The 20,170-nt window shown below is 37.7% G+C and overlaps 1 protein-coding gene across 1 annotated transcript in view; it reads right to left on the bottom strand.

Annotated features, from left to right (window-relative positions):
* The window catches only part of USH2A (usherin), a gene marked incomplete at its 5' end in the record, with an annotated part of 385,998 nt that overhangs the window by 120,086 nt on the left and 245,742 nt on the right, over positions 1-20,170 (bottom strand). Inside the window, 5 exons of the mRNA XM_082300920.1 lie at positions 164-366; positions 1,721-1,930; positions 3,905-4,068; positions 6,620-6,742; positions 9,887-10,221. Coding sequence (XP_082157046.1) covers positions 164-366; positions 1,721-1,930; positions 3,905-4,068; positions 6,620-6,742; positions 9,887-10,221 — 1,035 coding nt within the window. The remainder of the gene's footprint in view (positions 1-163; positions 367-1,720; positions 1,931-3,904; positions 4,069-6,619; positions 6,743-9,886; positions 10,222-20,170) is intronic.

The raw sequence follows: 20,170 nt of genomic DNA, 5'->3' as shown, positions 1-20,170 counted from the left end.
AAAATAAAAGTATGCCTTGTATGGATATGCACGTGAGCATCAGTGCAAACACATGTCCATGTGTGTAAAGAAATTTATGAAACAATATTCTTCTTGGAAATCCAAGTAGAAGTAAATGAGTAAAATTCAAGTATGTTACAGAACCCAGAAAAGATACTCTAACCTGTATATCATACACGGTGAAGGGAGACAAATCTGCCAAAAGAAAGGATCCCGGCTCGCTCATTCCAGTCTTGTACTGCTGGTTATTTACATAGACAGAGTAGCCTGTGACAACACCATTCGGGTTTGAAGGCGATGTCCAGATGACACGTACAGCTGTACTGTTGATGATGACAACCTCTGGAGGGAACATGCCCTCAGGCTCTAGAAATAAAGGAAGAAACTGAATAAACTCCAGCTGTCTCTGCAAAGGCACTTGTTTAACCAAATGCAGATTAGTATTTAGGTTTAGCAAAGGGTTCACTGCTTATCTGCTTTCCTCTGATGAAGTTATCACAGTCTGTAGTCTTCTGTAAATTGGCTTATTATACTCTCAGTTAGAAATCATGAGAGCTGATGGTAAAATGCTTTATACCAGCAGCATAGTGTCAATCATCAGTAGTATGTGGCCAGTGAGATATGATGATAAATTATTCACCCATCTGCACTGCCAATAGGCAAATATTATTTTTATGTCTCCCCAATCCTAATTCTTCAAAAAAGGAAAAAAAAAAAGAATAGAGCATTTTGCTTTTAAAGCAAAACCTGAGACCAAAATACCTTATGTCTGATGGAACGTGACATTATAAGCCTTATAGATGAAGCAATATACAATATTGCCATTATGTAAATGATTTCAAATGTTGATTACTATAGGTAATGATGAAGTCTAACATTTATTTAAAGAAAAAAGAAAAAAGCCAACACCTTCCTTAGCGTTAAATTACATAATTATCTAAGCATGTCAGAAATAACCGTGCAAAGACCTATTTTTATCATAAGAACCCATCTTTACCAGTTGAAAAATTGCCCTTACCATCAATTCCATTTTATAAACAAAAGGTGCTGACCTTTGGCATGAGAAAGGAAATGGAATCCTCCCTTAAAGTGCTTTGCTAATGACCTGGAACACTTGCTTCTGAGGTAATGATATTATAATGTTTATAATGAGACTTTATAAAGCAAAAAGATTAGAAAGACCATTCTAAACACATTTCAGATGCGCAAATTTTTTTTATTATTATTATTTTATCCTCCACCCCCAGCTATGCACTTGCCCACTGGCATAGAAATGACTCATAAAGAATTTTCTTAGAGGCTGAACTTACACCCAGAGTTTCTAGTGACTCAGGAGAGACCCTGTGTACAACTGTCATGTCAAAAGCACGTTGCTTCACAGAGCAGATCGTTTAAAAAACCCATTAATTGTTTCTAAATTCCACCATTTATTGATATGAACTCAGTTCCAAACTTAGTGCACACAGACAGGAATATGCAGCAGAAGATGAGAACAAACTAGGTTAATATCTGCTATTAGAGCTTTTGCTTCTCTCTCAGTGGGACCATTTATTGATCCACCACATGATGACAAGCAGCACTTAAGCATTTTAACGTTTTAGGCCTTTTTCCTTTTATACCGGAAATTTTATAATGGAAGGATGACTGATCTCAACCCTAACAAAAATCAATCAATTTCATTCTCAGATTTTAAGCCAAGCTGCATTCACTGCTAACCAACCTCCATCTGAGGTAGTCACATGCACAACTTCACTGTTGATGCTGTGGACTCCATTAAAAACTTGAGAAAATATCTGATACTCTGTGTTGGGCTGCAAATCATCTATGACTACAGAGTTTACATCAGCCTGGATTCTCAGAGATCTTCTCTCATCAGTAGAATTCAAGAAGAGAGTGTAGTAAACAACATCTCCTTGCAAATCCTGCAGCGCTAGGAAAAGAAAGGAAAAACGTTGGGACATTAACTGGGAAAGTTTCAGTCAGCAAGTTTCTTATCGACAACATTTATTGTGAAGAGTAAAACAAATTTTATGCAGATCCTCTTATTTTAAAAAAAAGGAGAGGTTCTGTCAAATGCCTCCAATTTCACCCTTTTAAGGAGTGATGCAGACTCTCTCCCTAACTTGTCAAAATCATTAATGGTTCAGCATCCTATCCAACATTGGAGAAAGCTTTCTTTCTCTAGACATCCCCATGAAGACAATGGAATAAACAAATGAATAGATAAAACCCACTGGAAGCAGTGGTGTGCAGGCCTTTTTGGTCCTTCCCTTTGAACAACATTCCCAGAGCCCACTCCACTTCCATGTTATTCCTCTAGCCATGAATAAAGGACCTGTGCCCATGCCATAAATTCCAGTGACATTCACCTTTACCCAGCCAGCCTTTTGGCCACAGTGACAGTGAGAAGCTATGTGTTATTTTTTCAGAACAAGCATGATCGATCACATCATCTACATGTAAAGCTGTAACACACTCAGAAGCATTATACATACAGGGAAAAATCCCCAAATTCTCACATTTCTTTCTAAAATGTATTTGAGCCAGCATTAACTTCCCCAGAGAAAGAAAGAAGAAACAGTACAATTTTTTGGCTACACAGGGAAGGACATTCACTGGTCTGAGCTGATGGATAAGCACAGATTCCAGGCAAGTCTTCTACATTTCACTGACTCAGATGTCATCTGTTATCCTAGCTGTCCTTTGTCAAACAGTTTAAGTTCAGGTCTGACTAAATGCAACTGCTTTTCCACTACGCATCGAGATGAAAAGTATAATTACGAAAAAACTTTAAGCACTAACACATACATCTTGAAATGACACACTGTAATACTGAACAGGACCCAGCTCTCTGGGAAAGAGCATTGATAAAAGCCAAAAGCATATTTCCAGACTTAACAATCTATGGGTTTGTCATTGAAACTTTTAATCAAGAACAATAGGCTATTTTTAAGTGGTACCGATACAAGGCCTAAATACTTAGAAGTCAGAAACCTTCAGTAGGGAAAGATAGCAAGGCAACTTATATTGAGGGCTCCCAAGTTCCCAAAGAAAACACAAGAATAATTTGAAAAGTAGTATAATGGAAAAGAATGAAACACTGATATGCAAAATAGTTAATACACTTATTTGCAACATAGGAAGTAATAAAATATGATAAGGTTTTCAAATAATGAATGGTCTCGTCTTGGTGTTTAACTTCTACGTTCACAAACATATACGGAAGACATTTCTAAGATATGAATGAAAATAAAACCAGATTGCATTACCTACATCTAGAAGGTCAGGGGTTTAGATTACTAAGGTAATGAAACTTCAGTGAGCTGCTTCAGATCTATTGTACTTGTCAGTTTTTATAAGCATGCTTACTTCAGGCATGCAATTATAAAATAAAGAGACTACATTTGTTGCAATTCAGCACCCAGTCCTTACAATACCATTTGCATTTAAGTCACAAAGAAATTCCCCACTGCTGTATTAACAAACCAACTAGAGAAATTGGCTAAATTCGTTTTAAGGAGCAGAGCAAAAAGAAAGAGAATGGGAATCCTCTCATTGTGAAGGAATGTAGATGTAAATTTTTATACAAAGGGATGAAATAGACCACAAAGACAACAGGATTTTGTGTAGCACTGCTTTATACATGTCTCACGAGTTTGCATTAACTATTTCTTCATTTTCACTGTTCTCATTCTGCAGAAAGAGCACATAATAAATATGAACATGACTGAGAAAGAGCAAAATGTGCACATTTTTTTCCCTATTTCTTTCCTCTCCTTCCAAGGACATTTAGGTACATTATAAATCAAGGCAAGGACTGTGTTTCCTCTGAGAGTGAGGCAGGCCATGGAAAGTGATGGCAGGTTAACATCTAGTTACTGGAATAAATACTAAGCACACTTACTTGGTTTTGACCATTCCACTTCCACAGCAGTGTGATTAACAGCACGTGCAATGAGGACACTTCCTTTCTTTGGTAATCCTGCTAATGTAGTAGCTATCACTTCTTCACTTGATGTATATCCTACCTCGTTGTGCACTATGAGCTTGTACTCGTATGTTGTGTACCTGAGACATTTTAAAAATAATTAAATGGAATGAAAAATGCAGACATAGAAAATATTTGCTGTAAACCTTCTGCCTGTGCCAAAGTTTTGTTCTTTCTTGCCCCCCTGCACAAAAATTCATATGTATGGTATGCACCAGTGAAGACTTCATAAGAGGTATCTATTTTGTGGAAATAATTCAGCACGATTAACATGGTAACAAAATAAACCCACATTATTTCACTTCTTCATAGTTGTAGCCTGTGAGGTGTTGAGAGATTATAGCTCAATTCAATATGTAATTACAGCAGTGGCAACCTGCCAAAATTTGGATCAGAATTTAATCAAATGAGGGTTTTTTCCTCTTTTGGGTAACCCATTGATTTTAACTTGCAGTCTCATTTGTAAAAGGGATTCACCACACAGACAGGACTCTTCTACTACAAAAACATCCCCAAAAAAAGGCACTTAGGAGCTCAAACTCATTTAATAAAGTAATTTTCCTCATAACTTTGCATATTCCAATTACACAGCTTTATTAAATACTACATGTGTATTTAGTAAACCAAGTGACTGTCACGTCATCTTTTCTTCCCTATATCAAAAGGCATATTAATGTACTTTAAGTGAGATTTCATAATCTCCGATTTAATTTCCTCATAAAAAGCCTCACACAAAACTGCACAAAGACAGAAACTCAGGATCATCTCATTCAAATTTTCACTGAAGCTGCAACACATTGGGATGCCTACAAACGCAATAAGGGAGCATATGGTAAATGCCTAATATTTAGAGATTTTAGTACAAAAAGTACTCAGAGTGTATATTTACTTTACTTTTTTTATATTTATTTTATTTTAGACACTTCACAACAACACCATGATTTTCAAAAGAGCTAAGCTTTAGCAGTCCCACAGAGAAGAAAGCAAATTAATGGGAACTCACTAGCTCCAACTCTAACTAAGCATTGACGAATGGGGAAAATATACAAAACACATCTTATCTCTCTCTGCATCTTCTGTCACTTGCAAACATGGAGATTTACCTTGGACATTCTGGCACACATAAAATAAAGAAAGGACTCTAGTCTTGCAATTTACTGATGAGAATTTGAGATATGTGTTTTGATCCATATTTTCAACAATGAAAATGAGTTTGTCGTAGCCTATTAGAAATGAAGAAACCATCTGAAAAGTTCAGTAATTCTGAAACATGGTTAAAGTATGACAAATGAAAATAAATGCTGATATATGAATTTTCTTTCAGGGAAAAGTAAGGCTTGAGTGCTTGAGTCCCTCTGCAGCATCTTCTCCCTAACCACAAACTCATCCTGAGTTGTTAGCTGCAAAAACATAGCTGCAGTTGCAGAACCCTCCCCAAGAGAAGTATTCAGGTATGTCCAAGGGTTAGGCACACTTTTTTGGCCATAGCTCATTCAACCCAAAATGTCATGGTGTCTAATGACTGGTCACTTGGGCTCTGTCTGAATGTATTTCCCCCTCTGAATCACTAACATAACTGCTGCACACACCAGCACCATTGAAATATGCAAAGCTAAAACCAGAGCAACTCTATGCAGACTTTCAAGCATGGCTGAAAGAAAGAAATGGACACTTGAGCAGGATTGGTACAAGAACAGCTCCATGAGCAGTTATTGCAACAGACAGAAATGAGCAGTGACTATCAGCAAGTAGGCAGTGGCAAGCCAGAGGCAGTTGCCCTCAGCTCAGTTCAGTGTGTCTCTTGACAGGAAGCAGAGGTCATGTTCTCCTGATTCCCATTGTGCTCAGGAGGGATGCTCAGACAATTCTTACAGAAGTAGAAGCAAAGTACAGATATTAGAGGGTCAGTGATTGACATGGAGTTCTCATAAAGCACACCAGCACAGAGAACACACACACACACACACACACACTGAAACTATCCAAGAGGGTTTTCCTGAGACTCTACCTACAAAAACCCAATGCAGAATCCATGCTGAGTCTTCCATTACAATTTCTTCATTTGGGTGTTTTGTCTTAAGGAGCAATAGTCTTGGCTTCAAGATGTAGAAACTAAAGTTGATCAAGAGCAAATGTCTTGCTCTACCCCAAACAGCAGGTCTCTGAGGAACAGAGCATACACTCCATTTCCCAGCTCTCAACACCCTGCATTTAATTGTGACGAAGCTAACACAATAAAATCAGGTTAAAAAAAAAACATTGCTGAAAACAAGTTTCAGATGTTTCCCTCAAACATGCATTCTGCCTGTGCTATAACTTTGCCAACACAAATCTAGAGCATCTGTACACATAAATCTAAATGGTTTGATTGCATGAGCATATCGATGCTAAAATTTCATGAGATTTTTATTTTCATTTGTTTTTCAAAGCAAAACAATGTATGAGTCAAGAATGACAGACTAATAATAAATCCCTGCATATTAGAATGATTAACACCAAAGATGATGACAAAAAATATTTCATTACATAATTAATATGTTCACTACATAAAGACACAAGAAATACTTTGAACTATTAAACATACACTATACAAAATGCCAGCATTTGTTTTTATAGTTTTTGTAATCTCACCTGCTAAGACCCTTATCTTCATAAAACCACTGAGTTCCTGAGTAAATATTGTGCCACAGATTTAAATCTTCAGGGGGATTTGATGCAAGTGGTTGCTGGATTTTACGTCTCAGGAGCTCATATCTAACACAAAAGACAAGCAGAACACCAGGATTATCTCAACTAATGTTATTACACAAAAAAAAAAAAAAAGAACCCAACCAGGTTTTTTTTTAAAGCCACATATTATTTTGTTTTTACAGCTGTAAACTTCCTCAGATAAACATTCCTTTTAATGTTTTGTGATTTAAAACATTCAATTACATAAAAAAAAAAAGGAAACTACTTTGAAAATGGAAAATGAAGCATTTTCACTTGAAAAAAAAACTAGCTTATTCAATGATTTATGGATTTTAAACTTCGTGGAAATGTTATCAAGAACAAGTCCAAATAGCCCAGTAACAGTGCCTTATGCAGACTTGCATGATAAGAACAGATTACTCCAGAATATGAAAGGATTATGTCTCTTTCTTGCAAATGTACTGGAACAAAGAGCACTGCCATTACTATTTTACTATTAGTAGTAGCTTAAGTGTGCCTTGGTACTTGAAGTGTTTACAAATAAGCACAGTGTAAATTGCAGGAGAAAACAGGCACAGAATGAGTTAACTGTTCCATCCATCCATAGACCTTAGCAAGGCACCTTTGTATTTGGGTAGAAATTCATGATGTGAGCTTGAAAGACCAAACTATTTCATCCTGGTTTTAATTGGTATCTGAAGCAGTATTCCTGTCTCTGTTCCAAACGGCAGGTCAGCCAAAGCCCATCTCTCATCAGGTCAGCCATGAGACTGCCTGATTTGGGAAACATGCTTTCCACCCAGGCTGCATCACAAACTCTCCATCATCTTTTACAAAAAACCTTTACAGAATTTAACATAAATTAGATCACTTAGTGCCTACACAAACTAAAGGGGATAATATTATAGTTTGCGTTTCCTAATCGTTCTAGGGATTACAAAGGAAACTACACTCTAAAGGAAAAAAAAATAGATACATTTGTTCAAAATCTTTAGGATTATTGCTCTTTATTACCTTCCTCGGGACGGTATAATTTATTCTTCCAATAATTGTTTCATTTTGATTGTGGTGTTCTGTTAGAAAAACACCAGATGCTTGTACCCTTCTTACCAGTTATAGAACCGGTCTGAAGTTGCTTTTAATAATGAGCTGCAGTTTTAATAAAATTGTAGGTACAACAGTGTTTCTACAGGTGCCCAGCAGTTTAGGGTCATATGTATATATATTCACTTAAATACACAACTTGATTCTCTAAAATGCTGAGCTGCTCCCATTCTGGAAAGGTGCTTACTGCTAAATTCCAGACAAAGTACGTGGATATTCAGGCACATCTTAAACACTCTCATTTGAAGTGCATATTTGTGAAAATGCTTCCATGTTTAATTATTCTGCGGAGCACCTTGTTGTGCGTCACACCTCTGTTGCAATTATCAGGCTGACCAGTGGCTTTGGGTGTAATTTGACGCTTCTTAAAGTTAAGATCATCTCCAGTCTCATAAAGACATGTTGGACAATACCATTCCAGATTTGAGACCCTGAATTCAGAGGTGTTTAACAGGTACTGCATACAGTGATTTAGTTTTTCTTCAGAACCAGAAATCAACTGAGCTGCTCTTACAAGAGATCTGACACTTCCTGTGCTCCTTGGCAGATAGGGAGTACATGCACAACTTCCAACAACTTTTGCCCTTGAGTTTAGGGAATAATCCTCAACAGGTACAAGCAAGCATTGTGCCACTTAGTGATGCCAAACTGAATTACTGCAGAAGTTGGGATTGTAATTTCAGAAATTAAATAGCAAAAAATAATTAAACTCCAACTCTGTCAAAAAAATCAGATGACTTTATAACAAGAACAACTCTCACATGAGTGGCTCATCAGTGTCAACCCAAAGACAGATCATTACAGCTTTACAGGAAACCATCCTGGCATATTCTGTCCAATATATTTCATAGACGAGTCTTGAAAAACATCAAATCTTTTTGAACACTGAGTGGCGATCATGTGTAAATCACCCCCACTGGCAGCTGCTGCTGCTACTCTGCTTGCTGCAGACTTCTTGTTCCATCATGCTGTACAGAGCAGCTGCTTCAGTGGTTGTTCTTGTTGAGGGCAGCATGGCACACCATGAAAGAAATGAAATCTGCAGATGTAGGTCGTGCTGAATTACTTCAATAATCTATGGTAAAATGGTCATGTTGTTAACCCCAGAATAACAGACACTGCTTTTCTGAAACTTCAAATTTTACTGTAGAGCAATCATCATTTCATTCAGTTGTAGTGTGCCCTAATTAAGCCTGAAGAAAAAGTCGAGCTACTGTGCTGTAATAACATACGCAACTGAAATGGCATTACATGATAATTATTGAACCCATCAGTGCACCTAGAAGAGAGCTACCAACCAGAACATGTGGAGTACAGAGCTATAATTCCATGCACAATGTTTCATGATACATTAAAGCACTAGAATGAAAGATTTGACATTTTTAATTGTGTTTATATAAAGATATATTTGTCTTTATAAACCTTTATGCACTCAAATCCGTGTCTTTTTAATGTGTATCTACACACACATGCTCAGTAATCAACATTCAAGTCAAGATTCCCATCCCATCATTCCAGACAAACCTCCGAGGAGGTTCCTTTCTTTGGCTCCTGTGGTGAAATCCAGCCTGCTATACCCAGCACTTCCTTCATTTCCTATTTAGGCTATGCCCTCACACTTTTAGCATTTTAACTTCCATTTTTCTTATGCACTGTCTCATTGAAAATTTATTCATCATTTAATTTTTGAAGATTATTTCATGTCATCATCCTTCCAAATGGTTACTTTCTCTTCATGTGGAATAACCCAGAGCATTGAGAATATTGGATGTGTTAATTACTCATGTTTACAGAGATCTATTCTTTTTCTTGGCATTTTATTGGTGGAACTTGTTGCCTGAACTCATCACCAAAAAGTGGCTGATGCTGCAGCCCAAACCACTTCTGACTTTGCAAATACCCTGTGCTTCCTCCTTCAGGTTTTTCAGACAGCACCTTCCAGACCCAGAGCCTTCCAGCACAGACTACACACTGGTTTGAACAATCCTGGCTCTTCTCTGAGCCTTAAAGAGGAATTCAAAAAGTCCAAAATGAAGACATCACATGACAAAGCCTGCATCGCTCAGAATTTTCAGAGTCAGATTTAGGTCAGTCTTGGCTTACCTCAGATGGGGACCATTGGGCCTTAGCGGTGGCTGCCAAGAGATGGCAATAAAGGATTCACTGATTGGAGTCACGGACAAGGGACTGACACTCTGAGGAGCTGTCGAGGGCGTGGTCACTCTTGTAGGCAAACTCTCTGTGCAGCCTCCTAGAAAGCCATCACCTCCAGTACAAGCAATCACTGTGACAGAGTAGTTTGTGTAGGGGACAAGATTGGTCACCAAATGACTCGACCTCGACGAAGGGTTCCCAGCGATGACAATGCGTGGGTCAGGCATGCGAATCTCATAGTTAAGGATTTCTCCATTCGGTATCAGGGGAGGCTTCCAGGAGACCTGAAGGAGGAGGATAAAAAAAAATTAAAATAACAGATTTCTTGCAGTCAGATTTCAGAAATACAGACACAACATGCTACAGATGGACACAAGAGGGATCTGAAGATGTTCTTTTCCATCAAAATAGACTTTTATTTTTCAAGGGAAATCAGTTAAAATCTAACCTTTAATTTTAGTGAAGTCTGCAGTAACAGTTGTAACCGTTGAAAAATCTATTATTTTGCTTTACCAGTAAAATGTGAATGCTCCACATCATTCAAAATTCCATGAGATGTTCAGATGCATTAGCAAAAATACACTAATTATAATAAGTATCACTAATTGTCACTTATTTTCTTAGGGTTTATTACCTAGTGTGCTCAACTATCAGTGGCAGAGTAAAAACAAATTTTATTTTGAGTTTGCACAATTTTCAGAAAGATGTAACTGCATTAGCTCCAATAAGAAAACAGATCTTTCTGCACTCTTTATATGATGAAATATGCAGGTTTTCCCTTTTATTTTTAATTAACGTATTACATTAGTAAATATCAGACAAAGAACAGGCACAATTTTCCATTTTAGGAACTATAAAATTATACTGAGAAAACTTTATCACAAAAAGACTGGAGATTTCATGCAGAATTCATGGGGTTTATTTATTTGTATATAGGTAGACATACACATACACATATATATATGTATACATACTTCTACTTTTACTGTGGTTTTACTCTTACTAAGCTGAGGTTAGGTGGGGTTTAAGTTTTTAGTTTGTTTGAGGTTTTTATAGCACATCTTTATATATCTATAGTTATTTATTTATTCTTACCAGATCCACTGAGGAATCACACTCAAATAATTGCAATATAAAGTGCATGGATGTTCTAAATTACTTTTTAAGGATTTTTGCCACGGTACCACGACAGAGGGGACTTCAGACTGGCACAATGAGGACATGTAACTTAACATATATTAAGAATCTCAAAGTTTCTTAAAGGCAGTGTAGAAGCCTGTATCAATACTCATTTCCCTAGAAATCCCAGTGCAGGAAGCATACAAGCTTTGCTCTGCTCTGGGACTGTTTTCCTTGCCATTTACCCACTCATCTATAACAATTGCTGTCTCTTTTCCTCCCAGGCACGAGATAATTAAGGATTGAATCCAGCATAGAAAAGAAGACAGAAATGGAGAAAACTTAGATATGCCTAAAACGTAGGTGTGCATAGAACAAAATGAACAAAGACAATATTGAAGTGTTAAATACTAATACCACAATACTTTAGTTTCAGTTAATTTGATCTTTTTCCTTAATTTTCTCCAGTCTCCAAAATAAGTATCATTAAAAATGTATATCCACAATTACACATGGCTGTGGAAACAGAGAAGCTTATTTATAAAATGATTTTAAAAAGGCCCTTGGGATTACAAAATGCTATATCTTAGGTACAGAAGGACCTCTTGGGCCATCAGACTGCAAGAAACCTGGCAGCAAAGTGCTGGAGAAAGCTGAAGGATTTCGATAACAGATTCTGGAATACTATTAAACAGAGAATTAGAAACAGGGTGATCTTGAGTAAAGACAGCAAAACCAAGATTATTGGTGCCCACATAGGAAAGGCTTAGCTCTGGCTAATTATCAAATGCTGTATTCATATTCCTGTTGCTTCTGGCCCCAAATCATGTTCAAACAAATAAAGAAAATACTACCGATAAAGCAATGCAAAATTTCACAGAAAGTAGGAATTGGTTTTGCACCATTCTCAAAGACATTGAGCAGAACTCTCATTTTGAAGTATTTCATGTGATCTAGTGATAAGCTTAGGAAACAGAAGAGTGGATAATGACCACAGAAAAAGTTTTCAAGTACAAGTATGTGCTGGTTTTGGCTGGGAAGAGTTAACTTCACAGTAGAATGGGGTTAGTATGGGGCTGTTTCAGATTTGTGCTGAAAACACAAACATGTACACAGGGATGGTTTTCTTACTGTTGAGCAGTGCTTACAAAGGGTCGGAGGAACGGAGGAAGAGGCAAGGGACAGAAGTCGAAACAAGGGAAGAAAATGCAAAGAAAAGCAAGGGTTACATAATCAGAAACTGGAACAGGGTGCCCACACAGGCTGTATAATTCTTGGACATGCAAGGATGGAGTACCTATCCTGAAATTCTGTCTCAGTGTAGGTAACATATTCGACGTCCTTTTATCTGAATATTAATAAAGCAAATCTGTCAGCATTGGTGTAAAAAGACTTCTTACTGCTTAATGCAAGGTGGCTTCTAATAAAAGAACTATACACCAAATACTTTGGAAAATTCCTAATACTACACTCTCAGAGGATAAAACTGTCTAAAAATGTTCACCTTGTACCAAAACTTATTTCCTAGAAGAGACGATGAGTTATTTTCTAATCACATTTAATTTTCAATGCCTAGCTTTTACATCTGAACCCACAAAATTACTCTAATTCAACTGGTGCAAGATTCACCATACCCTGTAACCCCTTCACATAAAGGGACAGATGAATACCACGGCAGGAGAACAGAGGCTGCTCCATAACCTCAGCTCCTGAGTTTTACACAGTGTGTGCACTAGCTGGTACACCTGAAAGAACTCCCAGGTGTTGCTTCACAGCATTTGTTGTGCTCTAGCAGATAGAGTATCTCACGCTGTAAGTAACATAGATACTTTGTGGGGCTTGCACTGGGAAATTTCTTTAAATTTTAATATTTTTTTCCTAAGAGAAATAAAAACCATTCTGAACAAAGAGTATATTCAGTCAGCAGCACACACAATGCAACTTGTTTTTGTCTGGGCACAGATATCTCACACAAAGATACGTAGATCTGCTGTTGCTTTGATTAATATTTTTTTAAACTAGGTAATGGGATAACCAAGGATATTCCCTAACCCTGCTGTGTCACTTGACCTGCTTAGAACTACCTGTGTCACCTGGGAATGACAGGATATGCAATCCCTCACAAACATCTCTTGTCAAGAGGCAAGGGACTGCCTGACCCATAACTGAAGATGATGGAGCCAGCCTGGCTAACACACATGTGGCACTACTGGACCTCTTCTCCACTCTGACGTGCCAAGGTTTGAGGTAAGAGCTTGGCAATGCATGAAAGCAGGAAAGCTCACTAGACAGGCTGTTTTGGAAGCAGTAACAGTTTGTTCATTGATTTGAAGCTCAGCACTGAGACCATGAAAGAGGATGCCCATGAGGAAGAGAGAATAAGGTAACTACTGGGAGAGATTAACTGATTCAATGTAATGACTCTGGAAGCTTTCATTTAAAGATCAAAGGACCTTATTTTCTCCACCACAAAATTTAAAGAGACAGAAATTAGCCATTTTCCCCCCATTAAACAGTTATAACCTTGGAATTTTTTTCCTTTTTTGACAGCAGTTGGAACCCTGCAACTTAATTCCAAGCTATTTGAGGAGACACATTGGCACATGTAAGCTATTTTACTGTTCAGGCCTGGCTTCAACAGTTTGCTTTTAAATCAGTATGTTTGGCTTAATTTTATTCTCATTTCTCCTAGATACTGCTTGTAACCTCTACAAACAGAATGTAATAAATACACTACTGAGAGCTTTTCACTGTTGGCCTCAAAGCACATTGTAAGTCTCAAATTGCAAATATTATTATTCCAGTTTTACAGGTAGAAAGACTAAATCCCAGACTAAATCACGTATCAGAAAGATGCAAAACTCCAAACAAAGACGTGCTACCCCAATTCTGCATTCCAGCCACTGGACTATAGTCCTCTGACAACCTCCCAGCTCCCCCAAAATACTTGGGAGATGAATTTCCTCCTAAATTCTTATCTGTCTTAACAGAAATTATTGTAGGTTCAATGAAGAGCCAGGACCATACTGGAAGTGCAGATTCTGAGAAAGGTCACTGATAGTTCTGCTCGTACACCGTGCACAGGAGTCACACCCAGCTTCCGCAAGGACTACCACAGAGAAACAGCATGATCAAGTTTGCAGTAGCAGATTGCTACTACAAAACCTCCTAGAACTTTGCTTGAGTAATGGGAAAACCAAAAGAACATTTATTTATGATCCTAAACACCTACACTAGAGTGTTTCAACTTTATCAAAGGCAGAGGGTTGATGCTGATGAAACCCCACTGTATAATCCATACCAAATGAGCAAGCTGTGCAAGAAATCACAGGCCTAACATGTGGAAAATCTCTAGTGTGCAACTTAAGGTTGTTCCTATGGGTGTTGGAATATCCTAAGTCACTCAAGCAGCACTTATGTATCAAATGAACCAAGGTCTCACTGACCTTAGCAGCATTACAAGGCAATCTTCACACAAGGATTGACCGCTCCTAAACAATTTCCCCAATGCACCAGGCATACCTGCATAAAACTGGAAGGGTGGTGAACAAAGTCCGAGTCCTTTTTTTCCCTTTCCCAGCACGAAGCTGTTACCTGGGCTTACTGCATCTCCCTTTAGCAGACACAGCTCAGGAATCAGGGTTGTTTCCACTCTCGAAATTATGTTCTGGGCTAACAGCAGACTGAAGTGTTTGGAGAATGAAACAGCAACGGGGAGTTTTAATCTGGAATAGAGGAAGGGTCTTCAGAGCCTCATTCTCTGCCACATAAGAACCAGCAGAGGAGGAGCACTGAAGGATCACCTCACTGTTAGTCACCAACTTCAGTGACCTTGGAGTAATTACCATTGCTTCCAACATTCTGTAATCAGAAGCAACTTCACAGGACAGCAAACATTAACGCGTGAGACAAAAAAACCCCAGCTCCAGAACATGTGCCTATAACTAATGCTGTGGGAAATAGAAAATGGATAAAGAAAACACCACCTTTTTCACGGATGATACTCTAACTATAGGGTCTGCTGCTTTAAATGTGTCTGTGATATCTGTTCCTTACAGCTGAAATCTTTCTCCTGTGTATTTTAATCCCAGCCTATTTACAGAACAACAGGCATTTAGCAGTCCACTATCCAGCTTCTGGGCTAATGAAGAACAGAAGACAACTATAAAAATAGAGCCTTGTTTATTTGTGGCTGCTCACTTGCATATCCAATTTAGTAGTGAAATTTGAGAAATAGCTACTAGAAAAGTTTATCGCTGCGGCAATAAATGATAATCTACTGCACTGAAAGAGTACAGATGGCAACTCTTGAAGATCCTGTGGACAACTAATGACATTGTTCAATCTGTAGGGTGTAATAGCAGCTTTCTCTGCTTCAGTTTCTTCTATACAAAGAAAAAAATGGCAGGTGAGTGGCAAAGTAAGAGACTGTCATCCCTGTGGGTAACAACAAACATAAATGACAATAGATTTAAAAAGCCTATAACCCTTCCTCAATCAGAAAACTCATGAGGAAATACTTCAGAAAAATAAATAATCCATGGAAAATCAATGACATTGTTGAATCAATATGCAAAATAAACAAACAAAAAAGAGAAATTAGAATGGCAGTTAGGTGCCACAGAATCACCACAGGCCTTCATTCCTCACAGGCAACACATATAATATATATTAAGAGAGAAGTAATAATAATTTTTTTTATTTTTCTCATTTTGCATCTAATCAAATTGCAGGAAGTTTCTATAAATGATGTTATCATGAAGCAATGGCACAGCACCAGAACTATATGTCAATGAGGTACTTATTCCATCCAGCCAGGAGGAAACCATTCTCTTATAAACTCTTTATCAACACTAAAAAGAAAAAAAAATGTTTCTCCTGGAGAGAAACATCAGGATTATGCACAACTCACGCCAACTTCTATCTTGAGAAAAAAGTTACATGAAGGATGATAGGAAATGGCTGCAGCTTTTTATCAGTGGTCAGTGAGGAGGAGCAATACAAGCAATGTGAGCCACCATGTCTCTGGTTAAGCCAACAATTAAGACTACAGCTGCATTTCCAGGCCAAAATCCTCAAAGAAGAATCCCAGAAGCAAAAGGGAATTCCTCCTATCAAAAGTTATAAGGCCAAAGTTGGAATATTTGCATACTCCAGTTAATTTAGTTCAGTGTACCCAGCCACATAATGCCTTTCCTACACAAAGAACTCCATTAAATAATTACTCACTGTGTAAACCAGCCTCTTTCTCAAGCCACTCAACCTAGCTACATTCTCGAATGTCATATCAGTGTGAAGTGTGAGATTGAAGCAGCACACCAATTGCAACCCTCACAAGAAAAGGAAACAATTTCTTTTCTACTTCTGTACATTAGGGTATAGCAAATCTTGTGTAACAGGAATAATGTTCATGGCATTGGCATATACTAAATAAACGGCTTTTGCAGTTGCTGAATACCTCCACCTCACTTTGGCATTTAATCAGCCACAAAAGCAGTTTATTGCGCATTATACTCCACTACCATGCACATTATCAATTCAGCAAATATTAAAAAATATCATGCAGGTGTCACAGAAATGGGTACTTTAAAAAATTATCGACAGCCTTACACTTTCTGTTGCACAAAGGAAAGCAAGTTAAATGTTATGGAGAGAGATTGGTCCATTCTGATTAAAACTAAATGTTAAAGGAGCACACACATATTGGAAGTGTTTATGCCGAGAGTGACCTACCGTGCTGATATTTTCCTCCTTGCAGAGTGAAAGCTTTGGTCTATGAAAATAAGCTGTATACTCAAGTGAGTACTATCCTGGAGCACTTTGAATTCTTCACATCCTCAAATCATTTTTATTGATTCAGTGACTAAATAAAGGAATGGAAATATGTTTCTCTTTTTTACAAATTCTCTCTGTTTTCAGTAGCAGTAAATATTTGCACTCATGGTTTAGGGATTGGTTGCACTGACAGCTGAAAGCCTCTATTGATTTGCAACCGTGGCTTGGTAAAGAAGCCTCTTGCTAATCTTTCCCACAGCGCCCTTCCAATACCTTCTGCTCTAACCTGGAAGGACAGCTCACTCTAGGGCAAGAGGTAATTAAAATCTCCTTCCCAAAGAGATGGCTTGTTTTCCACCCTGTGCTGGAGAGTTACCATCGTAGACACTGAGATAAGAGCACTGTACAGCACAAAGGACTCCACAAATTTGATTTGAACACTACATAGGTGATATGTGCACTGCAGGTGTGCTGGGCTTGAGCTACTCAGGAGGGAAATTATGCCTTTCTAGGACTCTTAGGGGCACCAATGTAAAGCAATTCCATACCAATCCATCCTATTTCCACACAGGAAAACATTTCAACCACCAAGTGGCAATCCTTGCAGAATACTGCACAGTCACTCTGTCTCCGCAAGTAGCAATTTCTGCGGTGAAGGGACACGCTGAGTTTGCAGATCTCCACCCTAGTTCAAGACAATTTGGGCAAAACCCCCAAATGTTTTGCAAACAGGTGCTTCCTTGTTCTTCTTGTACTCTCCCTGTACACAGCATTCACACAAGACCGCCTCAGGGACACAGCAAAGCCCTGAGTGGTCTCAGAGCCCTACTACTCTGACATGAATTTGCCATAAAAATTCAGGGAAGGAAACAACACCATCACTAGCAAGCTAATCCATTTGACAGATCTGTAAGAAGACCGACAAGTAAGATGAAATCCCAGTCGCTTCCTCTGGTGCTCCCATCTGCAAACAAGCAGAAGGCGAGAAAACTGCTGGGTGCAGCAAGCCTTGTCTATTATCTCTTCGGTGATGAAGTGCAATGAACTCTTCTGCAACTACAGCTTTGCTTCATCTTTTTTAAAGAGATAAGAAATACTTTATTATTGGAATAATAAATGCTAAAAATATTAAATAAATGTCTTGCTGACCTGGACAAGTGAGACAAATGTTAAGATTTTTAAGAAGTCTTAGAATCTTAGAAATCAGAACTGAAGTAATATCTCAGCTATGGGATACTCACTGCACAGGAACTGTACCAAGGGTTCCCGACTTTCTCTTGCTTACAATGAATATCAATGGAACAATACTAAGTAAATTGAAATACTTGATAAATACAAGAATTTATGTTGACACCAGCAAAGAACCAATACCCTGTACAGTGAGAGAGAGAATTTAGCAGAAGAGATACTCAGAAATGGATATTTGGAGAGACATACATGTAAGTCACTTTTCTCAATTCAATGCTGCCACCTTAAACTATTTTGAACATTTTAACTTAAATATTTAAAATTAATGAAAATTGACAGTAAAACCGAGTCATGGAAATAAAAACATCCAGGCTTCAGCATTTCTGACAAAAATTAATCTTAACAAATCCAAAAAATATTTGTCTCCAGGTGGAAAACACAAGTCCATGACTACACGAGCAGCAGTGGCACTAAATTTGACCACCATTCATAGAGGAGTCCATATAGTTTGGACATTAAAGGGCTTTAAAGAGTTGTGAATATTAATGACAGGCTGGGAAGAAGAAGAAAAATAAGCACTTGAACTCTTCAGTAAGAAAGGAAAACAAATTTAAAAAGCAATGCTGTTTTGAAATTTAATTCTTATAGAGTGAAAACTGCATTGACTGACTTCAGATTTCAGAAGAAATAAATGACCCAACTGACTTTCAGTATTGGTAGATTACTTAATCTCGGAGCTGAGCAAAATACAATGAAATTACAACTGAACACACATGTCTGATCTCAGGAAAAGACATCCAGTAAAGATGTCTTACAATCACTGGTAACTCACAAGCTTTTAAACCTAGGATTGAGTGTTGAATGCATTTGGCAAAAGAAAAAGAGGGGTAAGATAGAAAATTATTATGTTCTTACCACATTAACCAGAGCTTCCAAGGTTGCAGTGAGTCTTTGTGCTCAGAGTTGAAGCCAATGTGTAAAAGCTCACGCAGTGAAACGTGGACGTGTGGGTAAGCACACGATTGAACTAGAGCTACTATTTACTCAGCATTGCAGCTTCTGGCAAATCCATGAAAAATGCTTTATTATAAATTGTGGGGAATACCAAGATATACCTATAGAAGCACAGAGGGCAGAGTCGTGGAAGCAGATTGCCCAAATCTTCAATAAGCAGTGTGGCAATTCATCATAATTACTAGTGGTCGATCGTTATTAATTCTTACAGTAACCACCGTACTCATATTGAACTGATTTGCAATTAACACAGAGGTAACATGCAATTCCTCAGAAATTAAAATGTAATTTTATAAGCTCAGGATTTTTTTGTCTAATAGTGAAGAGCTTTTTTTCATAGCTTAAAATTATGCGTGAACAAAGAAAAAAAATCAGCATTGGTTTACTGCTGAAATTAATACCCTCAAACTATTCAGATTGCATTGGTAACACCACTCTGTTTACCTTTTGAAAATACAATGTATACCAAAAATAATAAATCTAACAGATGAACTTCAATCTTATGCAAATGTCCTTTGTTTTGTGCTCTGGTGAGCAAGCTACTGTACCAATACTTTTGGCATTAGTACAAGACTGAATCCATGGAAGCATGTGTGTATTTACACAAAAGAGGCTTCTAAGCTACAAAAATCCCTCTTGTTTGGTTACACTAATTTCCCTTGAATGAAGTTTGTATGCAAGCCAAAACAATGGTAGTTATCCTGTCCTCTAGAGTTCATTCCCAACAGAACAATGTGAATAATTGAAAACTTCCTACGTAGTCCTGTAAGACTCCTCTTTCGTAAATCAGGAGAACAAAAAATGCTATTTTTTCTTCATTAGCCATTAAAAAAATCTGATAATTATACAGAAGACTTAATTACAGAAAAAAAAAAAAGCACCTTTTTTACTTCTTGCATTTTCATGAAGTCTTGAAATTTTGGAGAAGGTAGTAGGTCATTTTCTGATCTGATTGGGGAGTTAAAAGTAATCATTCAAGTTTAATATTGAAAATACATCAGGTGTGTAAGGAAGAAAATGAACTGGAATATAATGCCAGAGGCTGGTTTAAAGGAAAAAAAAAAAACCCAGAAAGGAATCTAATGCTTTTGAGCCAAAGCACAGACACTAATTATTTAACTACCCCTGCAGCAATGA

Source organism: Coloeus monedula (genome assembly GCF_965178545.1).
Source record: "Coloeus monedula genome assembly, chromosome: 2".
Classification (NCBI taxonomy): Eukaryota; Metazoa; Chordata; class Aves; order Passeriformes; family Corvidae; genus Coloeus; species Coloeus monedula.
The sequence above is the reverse complement of the archived record's forward strand: the minus strand, read 5'-3'. Positions and strand labels throughout refer to the sequence as shown.